This window comes from Limanda limanda, chromosome 3 (genome assembly GCF_963576545.1).
Source record: "Limanda limanda chromosome 3, fLimLim1.1, whole genome shotgun sequence".
Lineage (NCBI taxonomy): Eukaryota > Metazoa > Chordata > Actinopteri > Pleuronectiformes > Pleuronectidae > Limanda > Limanda limanda.
In genome coordinates this window covers 8140923-8154181 of record NC_083638.1, presented here as the reverse complement: position 1 = coordinate 8154181, position 13259 = coordinate 8140923, and the positions used below count along the sequence as shown (strand labels likewise).

General features: G+C 42.7%; 1 protein-coding gene across 1 annotated transcript in view; it reads left to right on the top strand.

Annotated features, from left to right (window-relative positions):
* prmt3 (protein arginine methyltransferase 3) overlaps positions 1 to 13259 on the top strand; it is a 52070-nt gene that overhangs the window by 27683 nt on the left and 11128 nt on the right. Inside the window, exons 12-13 of the mRNA XM_061068343.1 lie at positions 3142 to 3329; positions 6485 to 6571. Of these exons, the coding sequence (XP_060924326.1) occupies positions 3142 to 3329; positions 6485 to 6571 (275 nt within the window). The remainder of the gene's footprint in view (positions 1 to 3141; positions 3330 to 6484; positions 6572 to 13259) is intronic.

Genomic DNA, 13259 nt, shown 5'->3' with positions numbered 1-13259 from the left:
GCAGGCTTGGGCTCCTAACGAGAGGCCGTGAGTTGCCCATCATCACTGAGCCGTCACCATCCATTCACATATTTTATGGCCCCGGCGTGTCGAAGGTTATTTGCGACTGTGCACATCAACACACACATGCTGAGTGAAAGATATTTAAAACAGCACTGATTGGCAGGCTTGAGTAATAGTAAGAGTAATAAGTGGTTGTAAAAAAAAAAAAAGCAAGTTAGTGGTTTGTTCCTTAATGGAGAATAAGGTCTGGGGCCAGTTTGGTTTCACCGCATTACAAGGATTGCAATTTTCTGGACCTTTATTTTGCTTCTTTGCAGAGGAGACTGGGGTTTAAATTTCATATTGTTATATTTTCAATTCTCTTAACTATTATGTCTAGTTTTTCATTTACAGTTTTGGTAGCTTTAGCCAACACAACTTTTTGGTTCGGATTCCTCAAAAGGAAATCGTATGTGTCCCTCGAATATCAAGCAGGAAACACAAATGTGGATATTTAACATGTGACCAACAAATCACATTGTTCTCATTTCTTTACCTTAATGTTTGCTCTCTTAATTGTTTGGTAGATTATTTTTTGCATTTTATGATAAAACATATTAGCTTTTGTCGCTATCTGCTGTTGTTGCTGCTGCAATTTCATTGCTCTGTGTAGCTGTGTACTTTTGCTCTAACTTATATTTTTTATTCCAGTATTTCAACTATCGGATTTTTTTACTATGTGTCTCGATGGCCTGCACTGGAAGTTATTATATTAAATATAACATCAAACTATAATGGGACTCAGTAAAGCACAGACCTCCACCAAGGCCTAATAGAAATTCATTCGAGCTGCACCAAATATCACAGTCTTGTAGATATCAGTCCTCTAAATATTCCGTTCATTATTCTATAGGAAATTGGTAGAAATGTCAAAAAAAACGTGTCCTCCTCTTGAACCGGATCTGGGCCTGAATTTATTTGGTTCTTCCTCTGCTCTCGTCCCATAGTTCAAACAAGTTGAGTGAGATATGTTTGGTAGTTTTTGCGCAGTCCTGCCAACTGAGATACAAACAAACCACTTAACAAATGGACTCAGCGAAAACATAGGTTACCCCGAGCTGTGGTGAGTTGCATGTTAAAATATAAAGTTTGCCATATCTGTATGTGCAGTTTGAGCCTTAGGCCTCTATGCTGGCTAATGTTACTTCACAGTAGGAATAACAACGGCTTCAAGCCTCTCAGCTCTGGCTTAATCACCAAGCATATTAACAAAGAAATGTATTCAGATGTGAGAACACAATGACAAGACATTAAGGCTCATGTTTAATGCTCATTCCAAGACGTGGATAATGTTCATTCAAGAGACAGTGTCATCTCATATCAGCAGCTGCCTCGGCTCAGTCCTCAAAGATCCACAGTGACATCTTCCATCTTCTCAAAAATATTGGTTTTCTGAGGTCACAGCCTCCGGTCAGGTCTGAAGAAATGTATGACCAAGATATAGCGGGGGGGGGATGTCTAGTAGCAGTCATTTCTCTGAGGTGATAAAGATGTTGTCTGTTGTAAAACTGTGTGTTTAAACTGTTCTGGCCACTGGCACAAGCTTCACAGGCCTCAAACTATTTCCAGGTCACACGAATCCCCGGGTTTCATACGTGATTCCTCTTTCTGAACAGTAACGTGTAGTCGTCAGTGTTCCACATACAACCAGGATGAAAGTATTATTGCACTTAAGCTGATGAAGGGAATAATGGACAGAAGGATGCTGGTGGTTGTTTTTGTCTTTGTGTAAGTTTGAGGATAGAATAAGTTCTTTCCCCTCTTCTGTTAAAATGTAATCTGTGCGGCAGAGAAAAGCTTTTTCTCTTTCTACTTCAGGCTCATAGTGTTCGTCCCATTAAAATGCACTAAAGAGTTCTCACTGATCACAACCTCCGGAGGAAAGGAGCAATTACTGCACATATCTCCACCAAATATAACCCTTATTGTATTTGGGGACATTTGAGTGCGACCAGTTCGATTACAGTAAACTTCGTACTTTATGGTATTATGTACTATATGGACAAAAGAGTGTGGACACGTACTCCTGTGTACTTTATTGTGTGCTTCAAACTATGTGGGTATGCTTTGGTTTTTATCTTGGAGATGCACAGGTACAACTCAAGCTCTGTTACCTATGGTTTGAATCAAAGACTATTAACAAAGATGGATGACAGAAAAAAGTGAAGCCAAAATATCTTGCTAGCCTCCTGGTGGCTGGCTGCGGTATAGGTCGTAAATGATGACCCAAACTAAAAGTTTCCTTAAATATGGTTTCTTTCATTTGAGGTAGTTCTTATCACACTGACGTATGATCTGGTTCATGTTTCTGATAAGTTTGGTTTCAGTTACTTATTTGAGGATATAAAAACAGGTTGAAACGTGATTGACAGCTGAGAGTGACGCATGGTTTGTCAAGTATTTGCATCAAATGATGTCACAAGTTGCAAGATGGTTCATTTGCATTCGAGAGATTTTGGCTTCATTTTTGCGTCTTTATTTTTTTCTGTCTTTATCTCCAGTCAACGGTTTTAATATTCACATCGAGTAACGTCGGGATGTGGAGCAGCTTTTTTCCAAGTGTCCACATTTTACAGCCATTCTGTGAACAAAGTGTGAAACTAGGACAAAATGGTCATCAGGCCCTGATTGGTTCACACGTGATGGATACAGTCATTACAGCAGCCTCAGGAAATTGATGCCCGGCTCCACACCCACAAGGCCTCGTGATTAGAGTTGTTCTAGATGGTTTTTACAACATTAGTGGATATTAAGCGTGTCTCAGCACTGAGAACAGAAGTTTGTCCGCTGTTTCCTTTAGTTGTGATTGATGGTCTTTGGTTTGAGCACAATAACTTCCTGAATGGAATCACTCACAGGTGACCAGGCAGCCTTATAATAGTTTATCACGCTGACACTGCAGTTTGAGACGCAGTGACCTCCAAAATTATCCACTGTGACACGTCTGTTTGGTGCTTTTCATTCTTAAGGTTGTGGAGTGAAGTGATCGGAGCTTTAAGCAACTTTCAGGTTCAGTGTGAGTCGACAGATCGGTGGTCACACGACAGACTGACACGTTTCCTGTGTTGACTCCCGTTTCCCCCTCTTCTTTCTCCACAGTCTATCCCGACCTTTGTAACCTCAGCCTGGCAGCAGTGGGCGACACGGAGAGGCACCAAAACCGCATTGCATTCTGGGACGACGTGTACGGCTTTAACATGGCGTGCATGAAGAAAGCGGTGGTGCCCGAGGCCGGGGTTGAGGTGGTGAAAGCAGACGCCCTCATCTCTGAACCTGCAGTCATACAGGTATGAGTTCAGGTGGAATTAAGTCCTGTAACAACATAGATCATTTTAAAGCAGCTATTAAGGTTTGTAAAAATTAATTGTTTCTTAAATAATAATACAAATTCAAGAGGGTAACTTCACTGGTTGCATTTCCAGGAATTAAAAGGAATAATCTAAATTATATTTCTGTAATTTTATAAAAATAAAATAAGTTAAATTTGCGTAACGGGGGATGTTTAAATAATTCCCAGTTATTATTTTTAGCTTTAAATTCTCCTCCCTTCTAAAAACTGGATTAGGAAACAAAAAGGATCAAAATGTAGCTGCGCAAAAATATTTATTTCGATTTTGGTTCTTTGTAGAATATTGTGTACTTCAGGCTTTTAAAATTTATTTAAATCATAAAGTCAGAGACATCAATAATTAATCATAGACATGTCATTTCTTTGTTCTTTTTATTTTACTTGTGTAAAAGAATTTGAGAAGTTTATAATTACCAATTCATACTCAACAATCAACAGCAAATTTAGAAATCTACTAGAATAATTATTTTTTACCTTTAAGCAAATAAACCCCATCGTCTCCAAATAAAAACATGAGCCTCTTCTGAGTTCAAGCTCATATCATAATCGGCCGTTATGATAAACAAAGATGGTTTAGTATAGTTTAAAACTCATTTTATTAAGGTATTATCAGTTATTTCGTTGTGAATGACACAAACAACACGATATCTGATCATATACGCACTTATCAGACGTTGATGTTGGTAAACCACCGTGTCAGTCAAATTCTGTGTGTGTGTGTGTGTGCGAGTGTCAGTGTGTGTGTGTGTGTGGGTGGGTGGTGTGCAAGTGTGAGTATGTGTTTGTATGTGTGTGTGTGTGGTGCAGCAACAACACACAACACAAGAAGGAGGAATAGAGTTTGTGAGGGCCAAGCCGTTAGGACTTAGACAGAAAAGGAGAGGAATCAGCTGTAGAGAGAGATAGGGCCCTAAGGGTTGTGTGTGTCTGTCCGTGCGTGTGTGTGTGTTGCCGTAGCACTGGGTGATTGATCTATCTAATCCTTGTTTAAGTTCCTCTTAAGGAAACTTCATTACTCTCAGCCTCCTGTGGATTGAGCAGTTTTCACTGAGCTGATGGGAGTGCACACACATTACGCAAAGATAAAACAAACACACACACAGACACACAGACACATCTGAGGACGTGGACACCGCTGAATCTTTCCGTACAGCGATTCCTGTCCCCTCTTGTCTCTCGTTCCATTGCGTTACCACTTCTCTGGCCCTCTCTCCGCTAAGCAGCATGTCCTCCACCCGTGTGTGGATGTGATGAATGAGGGCAGAACTTGATATAATGGAATTTGAATCTTGTAATCGATAGTTTCTCCCCTCCAGTGACAAATAGACAGCCCCTCTGCCCAAATTACATGGACTCTCATCTATCGCCTCCCGCTGATACGATCCAATAACATTCCATTAAGGCTGGCTGCTATTCCGTAAAATTGAGAGCCCGTTCGTGGAATTATAAATCCCTCTATAACAGATAGGGCTGTTTGGCTGCGTGAATCTTTAACTGGCAACCGAGTGAAGCCGCCTTATTTAAAGTTCAGTCATAATTTAAACACTTCTGGGAGCAATTTTTCACGAGCGTTGCTTTCAATCAGGGGCGAGGAGCGTTTTTTTACCATCAAGCACTATTTCGGTTTTTATCCTAAGCTTCTTTTTGCCGAGTCATTCTTCACTGAGCATATAAATTACTGCACATTTATATCAAATGCAACTTCTCTTTGGTGAGGCGTCTGTTGGCAGATGATGGTGTTGATGGTGGTGATTCTCAACAACTGTTTTCCGGGCTTAAGAACTTGCTCAACCATTCTCGTCTTAAATCCATGGTAGTTGCTGCTCAACGGACAGAAGCTGTTAGCCGACCGTACCTGAAGACAATTGCTGAGCCGTCCCATTTCAACGCCTCAGAGAAATGTCCTTCCATTCCCGAACGACAAAGGATCCAATGGCCGTGTCCGTCTTGGACCAACTTGGCGGCTCAAAGTAGCTAACAATGCAACGGAAGAACAAGTTAGCGATCCTCCATCGACCAGATCGGCCTTTTCTCGGTTTGACCTTTAAAGGACGCAGCCCCTGTGTGAGCTTACAAATATTGACAGACATATTTCATCTGGCCTCGTCGTAGCATTATCCTGTAGCTCCTCTTTTATCGCAGCTATTTTGTGATTGTCAATTTGGGATTCAGTAGAATTTAGTTTTCCTTCGATTAGCCCGTTGCCGACCAAACTAGCTACGTAGTTGTGTGGAGCTAATCTGCTGCTAATGCAACATTAAGTAAATGGTAAATTACTTTTCGGAGAGCTGTTGTCTCTTTAACTGTTATTGCCTTTACTCTTGTGAAAGCTTGTGTTTGTGAGATTAATTACTGCGCTGCCGTAACTCCTCACAGGGCTTAATGCTGATGCTGCTCTGGGGAGACTTCCCTCTCGTCCTGCCATAAAGCACAACCTGCCTAATTTGACAGCAGCTCTGTTCTTTAGTGAATCCTATTTTCTTGTTACTGTAGGGATCAATTTTTACAGCAGGCCTTAGTCCGAGTAATGTTCGTGGAATCTCGTTGTTTTCAGATTTGCAATCACTGCCATTGCATTCATTGTCCGGTAATGTTTCCACAGCTTCTTTCTCTAACGGCACTTCGCAGCCTTTCACCTTTTAGTGGAATTATGTTCAACTCGCTGCAAATCTGTGGACCTGAGGGCGAAAAGGAGACATGAATTTGCAGTTTGTCCTTTTTATGGTAAAGGATAAAAGGAGCCTTTAAATAAACTGATATTTGTTATCTTGTTGATGTTAACCTGACAGAATGTTTACCCTCCTCAGGTTAAATAAATATTCTTAACAGAAGGATTGAGAAGGTTGATTTCAGATGATACTAAAGTGAAAAACAAGTTATCCTTCTTATCCAGTGCTCAGTGTTACTATGCTCCCTCGAGGTATCCCTGGCTATTCAGGAATCATCAGTGTAACAACATCAGTGTTTGTATTATTATCTGACTAACTCAATCTTCTGTTCTTGATTCTTCCTCCTGCATGTTTGTGCTCATTGTTCTGAAATTGATCACAATGTGTAGTTTAATCTGTGTTTTTGACTTTTGACTTTCCACAGACGCTTGACTGTAACAGAGTTTGCCTGTCTGAGCTGGAGTTTGCATCGGACTTCTGCTTAAAGATAACAAACACTACAGAATGTACCGTAAGTAACACACACACATACACACACACACTGACACACAATATCCACATTGCTATGCAAAATTCATAGAGCACGTTAAGTTAAAACATTTGTTCTTGAGCATCAAAAGGATAATAAAATATATTTGGGAGTATTTTAGCTTATAGCATTTAGTGTGTATGGTGCTAAATTGAATTTAGACATTTACCGATTTTTATTTTTGTACCTGAAACAAGCATTTTAACATCCACTGTGTCCATCTGTCATTATCCATCTGTGATTTATTAGAGATATGTTGAGAAGGTAACGATCTGAAGACGTCAGTCGGGTCACGTTGATCGATCACGTCTCTGTATGTGAGAGGATGTCCATCAGCTGAGTATTTAATGGAGTTTCAAATTGAATCAGAGCAGCCGGCCTAATGTGACTTTGAATTACATGTCATACAACATGGTGAATGGTGACGTCCTGTCATTGTCTCCAACACACCTGTTTACAGAGGGTGACCCAGACACTCGGACACATGAGTCCTGCTCGGCCCGGAAATTAAAGTGTCAAATGTTTCCCAATTGACCAATCGATGTTAGGTTCATGTTTACAAATCAAGGGTTATCAAAGAATGAGAGGGGGGGTGTATTAGGAGAGTAGATTAGTAGAGTGTGTCCTCTCTGGTTAAGAGACACTGTTAGAGGACTGATTTCAGCAACAATTCAACCTTCCAGACTCGAGCATTGAGTTTTGAGACTAAGAGTTCCTTAGGGTTTTCTTTGGGTGTGGTCGTGTCGGTGTGGTCTGTAAAACATCGTGGGGAAATGGTTACGACCACATGGTTGAACAGTGATCTGACAGGGAGGCGATGGTTGAACTGGTCATTAAATGAGCTTGGAGAGTTTATCGCTTGATACCAACAAGGTGGGTCGAGGTGTTCGGGGCCCGGCCAGCGACAAACAGCAGAAAAACAAGAAACCACCCAAAACAATCTATAATCCTAACATTGCGATTACTTCATTGCCTATCTCGATATCTGAACATCCTCCCGTGTTCACTTCCAGTCACCAGATGGGTCAGGGCGGAGCTGGGTTCTGGTAAGGGGTTGCGGGCTTGGTCAGTTAGTTCTACGGTAATCTTGGTTATTACAAGATCTTAACTCCCATATTTGGCAACGGTACTTTCAAAGAAGTGCAACCACTTCTCTTTTTATGAGCCATCTGTTTTCATCGGCCTTTGTGGAACTTCCCTCCTCACTCCTGCTTCCTCTTTCTTCATGATGTAACACTTTGTCTGTTCATATAGAACTGATTCATATCTAATCAATATGAGGTTAGAAATCACTCCTATCCGATTATATATTTATAATTTTAATAATATTTAAAAGGTTAATACAAGCACTTCTACACTTTGTATTTTAATCATATTCTTAGTCGTGCAAATTATTGCATTCTCTTGTTATTTTCATTTTAAACAGCATCCACATTTTTATTTAAAATTGAGGGTGTAAAACCAACATACTCGTTTCATTTAATAATTAAAACTAAAGGGGAACCAGAGAGTGCTTTACTCCACCAAGGCCCAACAGCGCCTCTTTGAAACCATTTTTAAATTCATTAGGTCCAGATTTTTATCAGGATCTGCACCAAATCTCACACATTTGTTTCATCAAGATTCCCTCAAGACTTAACGGGTTCTTCCCTGATTCCTACAGCATCATTCCACCAGGTTTCTGTAGTTTTTGCGTAATCCTGCGATCAGAAAAACAAATGCTGATAATCCCCACCCCCAAGACCCCATGGACGACATCCCATGACTCGTCTGAAACCCGTTTGTCCAATGACAACACAATCCTCTGTGGCATAAAATGGAAGTGGGTGTCCTCAGTGAGGGTCAGCTACAGGCGGCAAAGCATGGAGCATGGTTTATGAGTTTATTAGAGGTTTATAGCAGCCACCATCACCCCCCCCACCACCCCACCCACTACACCCAAAACTCCACCAGCCTCCCCTGAACCTGCTCCAGCGTCTCGGCCACATTTCTCTTTCTCCCAGTAGCGAGCTGCCGGCTCCACAGCGGCTCGACTCTCTGCAGCAGCGTGAGAAGTGATGTGTCTCTGTACGAGAGGCCTTTTGTGTTGGAGCCGCTTTGTGTTGTGCTGCAGTGTGACCGCACTGTCTGGTGTGTGTCGGTTTAATGGATAATCAATAGGTGGTTATTATCTGGCCTGTGCTCCCTGGGTAAGGCCGGTGGATTTAATGGGATTTGTAAACATCCTCTCATTTTTCCTGTCTTCTCTTCGCCCCGTAATTGAAAGCGACTACTTTCTATTTCTGGGATTTGTAAGTCCGGTCGTGAGCTCGGCTGCAGCGGAACAGATGATGGGATCGTGCTCGTGTGGTACAGAGGTGTATTTCTTCAGGGTTTTTAAAAAAAAAATACATTTTTAGTTCTGCTTCCTTCTGTCAAATCAGCCTCAGTTGGCAAAATTCAAATATGTAAAGGATTTATTCCTCAGTCTTTGCTTTTACACTTGTTATTTTTACAATGCAGATATCCTGTGTGTAAAGCATCACATCCAGCATTCAGCCTGCTTGTCCCAGAATTTACAGATGGCTCATTGACGTGCAGGAGTCGGGCGAAGTTACCATAAAGATACTGATCTGTAGTCAGCATTGGCTACAGCTCCTCGCTAGTAGTTAAGGTTAGGATGTGTGAAGGGTAAATCGCTCGTGGACCAGTACTTTGGGGATCGGTGAGCGGCTGCTTCTCCCTTCTCGTGATGGAGCGCCTGCTTTTGTTCTCCCGCCGACAGTCCATTCATCAGCTCAGCCTGCCTAACCTTGCATTAAATGAACAGCACAACCCCTGCGTCTGCGCCGATCACGCACAAGACAAATCCTCTTGCTCCTGCTTTGTTTTATCCCTCCTCTCCCTGCCTCCTCTTTTACGTCTCACACGCTCGGTGCCTTGTTTACATCACGTCTGCCTGTGAAGCCGAACGCAGAACACCGTGCACTGGAAAGTGAAAACTGAATTTTTTGAAATGCTTGCAAATACATAAAAAAGAGAAAAACTGACAAATCTAATTGACACAGATGTTTCTACACCTTGATTTGAGTCAACGTGGTCAATTCACCATGAACATGATTTGGAAACACACACACACACTTGTCTTTCTACACGTTTTCACGGCTGATGAAGCACAACGGAGCCAAAACCAAGTCACCAAACTGTCGGCAGAGCTCAATTGAGTCACGACACAGATTTGTGGAAGGTCGGGGGGGAAAGGATCTGCTGCATCCAAGGTTCCCAGGAGCCACTTTGGCCTCAGCAGTTCTGAAATGTGAGAAACAACCAGGACTCTTCCCAGTGCCGGCCTTCCAGCATAACTGAGCAATCAGCAGAGAAGGTCCTTGGTAACAGACGTGGTCGATACGAAAGATGGACGACACATCTCCACTTCCACAAATTGTACAAAAATTAAGCAACAACATTCCTGGATAAGGGTTCTGTCCTCTGGAGCTTTTGGGGCGACGCTAATCAAGATGGAGAAACATCTCAAAGATGATCAAGAGGAATTGGAGTCGCTTCAGTAAAACCTCATCGTACAAATAACTGAATACTCAATGTTACTACAATTTTTCTTTGTGGAAAATGTTTAGAAAAATGCCAAACAAATTCTGAAATCCTGTTTTCACTCTGTTTTTATGGGGTATTTCGTGTAGATTGAAGATTAAAAACTTTCCTCATGAGGCTGCAACAAAACAAAATGTGAAAAAAGCTGAAGGGATGAGGTTACTTTCCAAATTCAAGGTATTTCTTGCTGAATCTTTCCTTAAAGCTTGGATCAGAGCTTCTCTCTGTTCATCTGTATCCTTTGCTCTGTTCTACAAATCCATTTACCTGAACTGTAAAACAGGTAGCACAAAAGCCTCATCCCCCCCCTGGAGGCCTGAAATGATGTATGCTGATGGCGTGGCAGCAGGAGAGAAGAAGTTTCTGTCTGTAATTAATTTGAACACCTCTGTCTCAGCGGCTGCTGACGTAGCTACTGTAGCGCAAAAAGAAATCTCTGCAATCCATCTCCAAGCTACTTTCCATCAAAATTTAAATTGTGTGTGTGGAGGTGGTGGGGGGGGGGGGGGCGGCGGCCTTCTGGACTGACAGGGTAGGCACTCGTCAACTTCAAGGGCAAGTTCAGCACATTAGGGAGGGAACTGTTAATGGAAAAATACTCTCTCTGTATAACCATAGGATTCAGAGCTGTGGTGTCAGCTGAGTGTCAATAAGAAACGCTTCTCTGGCTTTTTCCAGTTCACCGTATTAGTTCATTTCTGGTTCACTACGTCAGTTTAGTTTCTTTCTAGTTCACATCACGTTTGATCCCGAATCTCTGCAACAAAGGTGCTGAGGAAAAAGTTGTCATGACAGAAGAAAACAGGAAACTGGGAGAGAGTGACCACACCTCCGCCAAGGCCAAGCTGTCGGTGGCAGAGAGCGCTCAGCGATCTGCAAATTAAGAAAACTACTTCATGAATTTGACAACACGTGCGCTGCAAATAAAGGAACCCGAAGAAGAACAGATCCTTTTAAATTTGATGGGTACTTCCTTCCACCAAGTTCTGTGGTAATCTGCCACGTCAAAGCAGCGTTTCCCTTTAATTGTGGCATTCCACCATCTGTCCTGCCGCAGTTTCATTATGAACCTTTAGTTTTTTTTATTATTATTGTGCAGCCATATTTGCCACGTGTGTCCATAAAGTCGTTACTGTCCACGTGGTCAGACCTCATAGTGTCAGCTGAAGTTGTGCACAGTGAGACCTTGTGTTTCACTCTTTACTCCGGGGACATGGAATCTGTACATGCACTTGAACCCCTGTTATCACCAGAGATTGAATGATCTCCATGGGAATCTGCGGAGAAATTGAAACTAAATTCTTGGATCCGCCCTTTTATTTTCTCCACCAGGTTTTGTGGTAATTCCTCCAGTAGGTTTTGCGTAATCCTGCCAAGTAACAGTCAAACGAACACAAGAAAATCATGAAGGTAAAAACAGAAGCACCCAGGTGGATAAAAGATGGAATTCCCCAGAAAGTTGTGATTGAATGTTGTTTCAGTTTGATATTAATCTTCATCCGTCTCCCGACCTGAACTCCTGAGTGTGTTCAGTTTATTGTTTCTCTCTTTTACCTTGAAATCACCTGAACGGAGCTCAGTGATGCAGCTGATCTCAGGTCAGCTTGACTCTGGACCTTCACCAGTGAGGATCACCGACGGGAGGTGGGCTGCAGCTGAGGTGGATTCGTGCTCCACCTCACGAGGGAGGAAGCAGGGAGGAGTGACGCAGGAGGTGGTGGGTGGGTGGGGGGGGGGGTGGTTGGATTCACACCAACCTTCCCGTGATGTGGTCGTGCTTGAAGCCTCCACGCCTGGATAAACCCCATCAAAAGTGCATTAGCCCTCTTTTCCCCCCTGCCCCCACCCTCCCTTCCCCTCAGTGCCCCTCCCAAATTCCCTCCCCTTAACTACTCTCTCCTCCTCCTCTCCCCCCCCCCACACACACAGTCGTATAATAGTATCTGGCCCGGCCACGCGGCTCGCTGACACACAGCCAGGCAAGAGGGGAGCGATGATGAATTGCTCCCTGTTGGTGTTATCCATGATGATAATTATTAATTTTCCCGGGCGCTCTTCCCGGAGAAGGGGGGGGGCCGGAGAGCGGCCAGCGTTGCGGAGCCGCCTCCGTGGGCCGTCAGGACGGCGGCGTCATCACTTACCGCCGACAGAGCCGCGGCCCAAGGCTAAACGCTGATGAAATGAAAAACGCTCACTCTAATTCCTCCTGTTTCTGGTTGTGTGGTCGTGTGTGTTCGTGTCCCTGTGCGTTAAGTTTCCCTTTCTTCTCCTAGTCCATGTCTCTCTATCTGTGTCTCTCATTTTCACACACACAGGAACACACAGGAACACACACACAGGAACACACATTTTAAACACGACACATTCTTTAATTTGAGTTTTCTGATTATTCTAAAGTGAAAAAACAAGATTTAAATCAAGACTGCATTCCACAATACTTTTTGCAATCCACATTAAATCAAGACAAATGAGGAAGTTATCAGCTCAGCATCTCTTTGCAGATTATTTTTTGTTGTTGCCAGTTGTGGCTCAAACACATTTACTGTTTAGTTCAGCCTGTGTTTGGTCTGTTATTAGCCTGATTTCAGAGAGAACCGGCAGCTGGCTGCTAGAAATGAGCTAATTAGCTTCTGAGAGTCGCTACTTGGCAGAAAGACGGTGAAGGAAACAGAAGATGAAGGAGCTAAAGAGAGTTTATTCTTCCCTCTGCGTTTGTGAGGTTGCAGGATTACACAAGAACTACTGGGCCACGTAACTGTGATTCAACATTTCCGTTGATTTCTCACAGAATAAATCCTGGATCTTGTTATTTATTATTTAATGTAATTATATTCTGGATCTGGTGGATTTAATTGAGATTTCTTTGAGGGGACTGTTGGGCCTTAATGGTGGTTACGACTCGTTAGTAGTGCTGTGTGTCTGTCGGCAGGAATCCTCAGAAACTACAGAACCGATTTACATGAGATTTTCTGGAAGTGTTTGGGACCCGAGGAATTAGCTTCATTGGTGGATCCAGGATATTTATTTATTAATTTTTGGAAATATGGCGCGAGAGGGCGTCAGCCTTGGTCCAGGTGTCCTC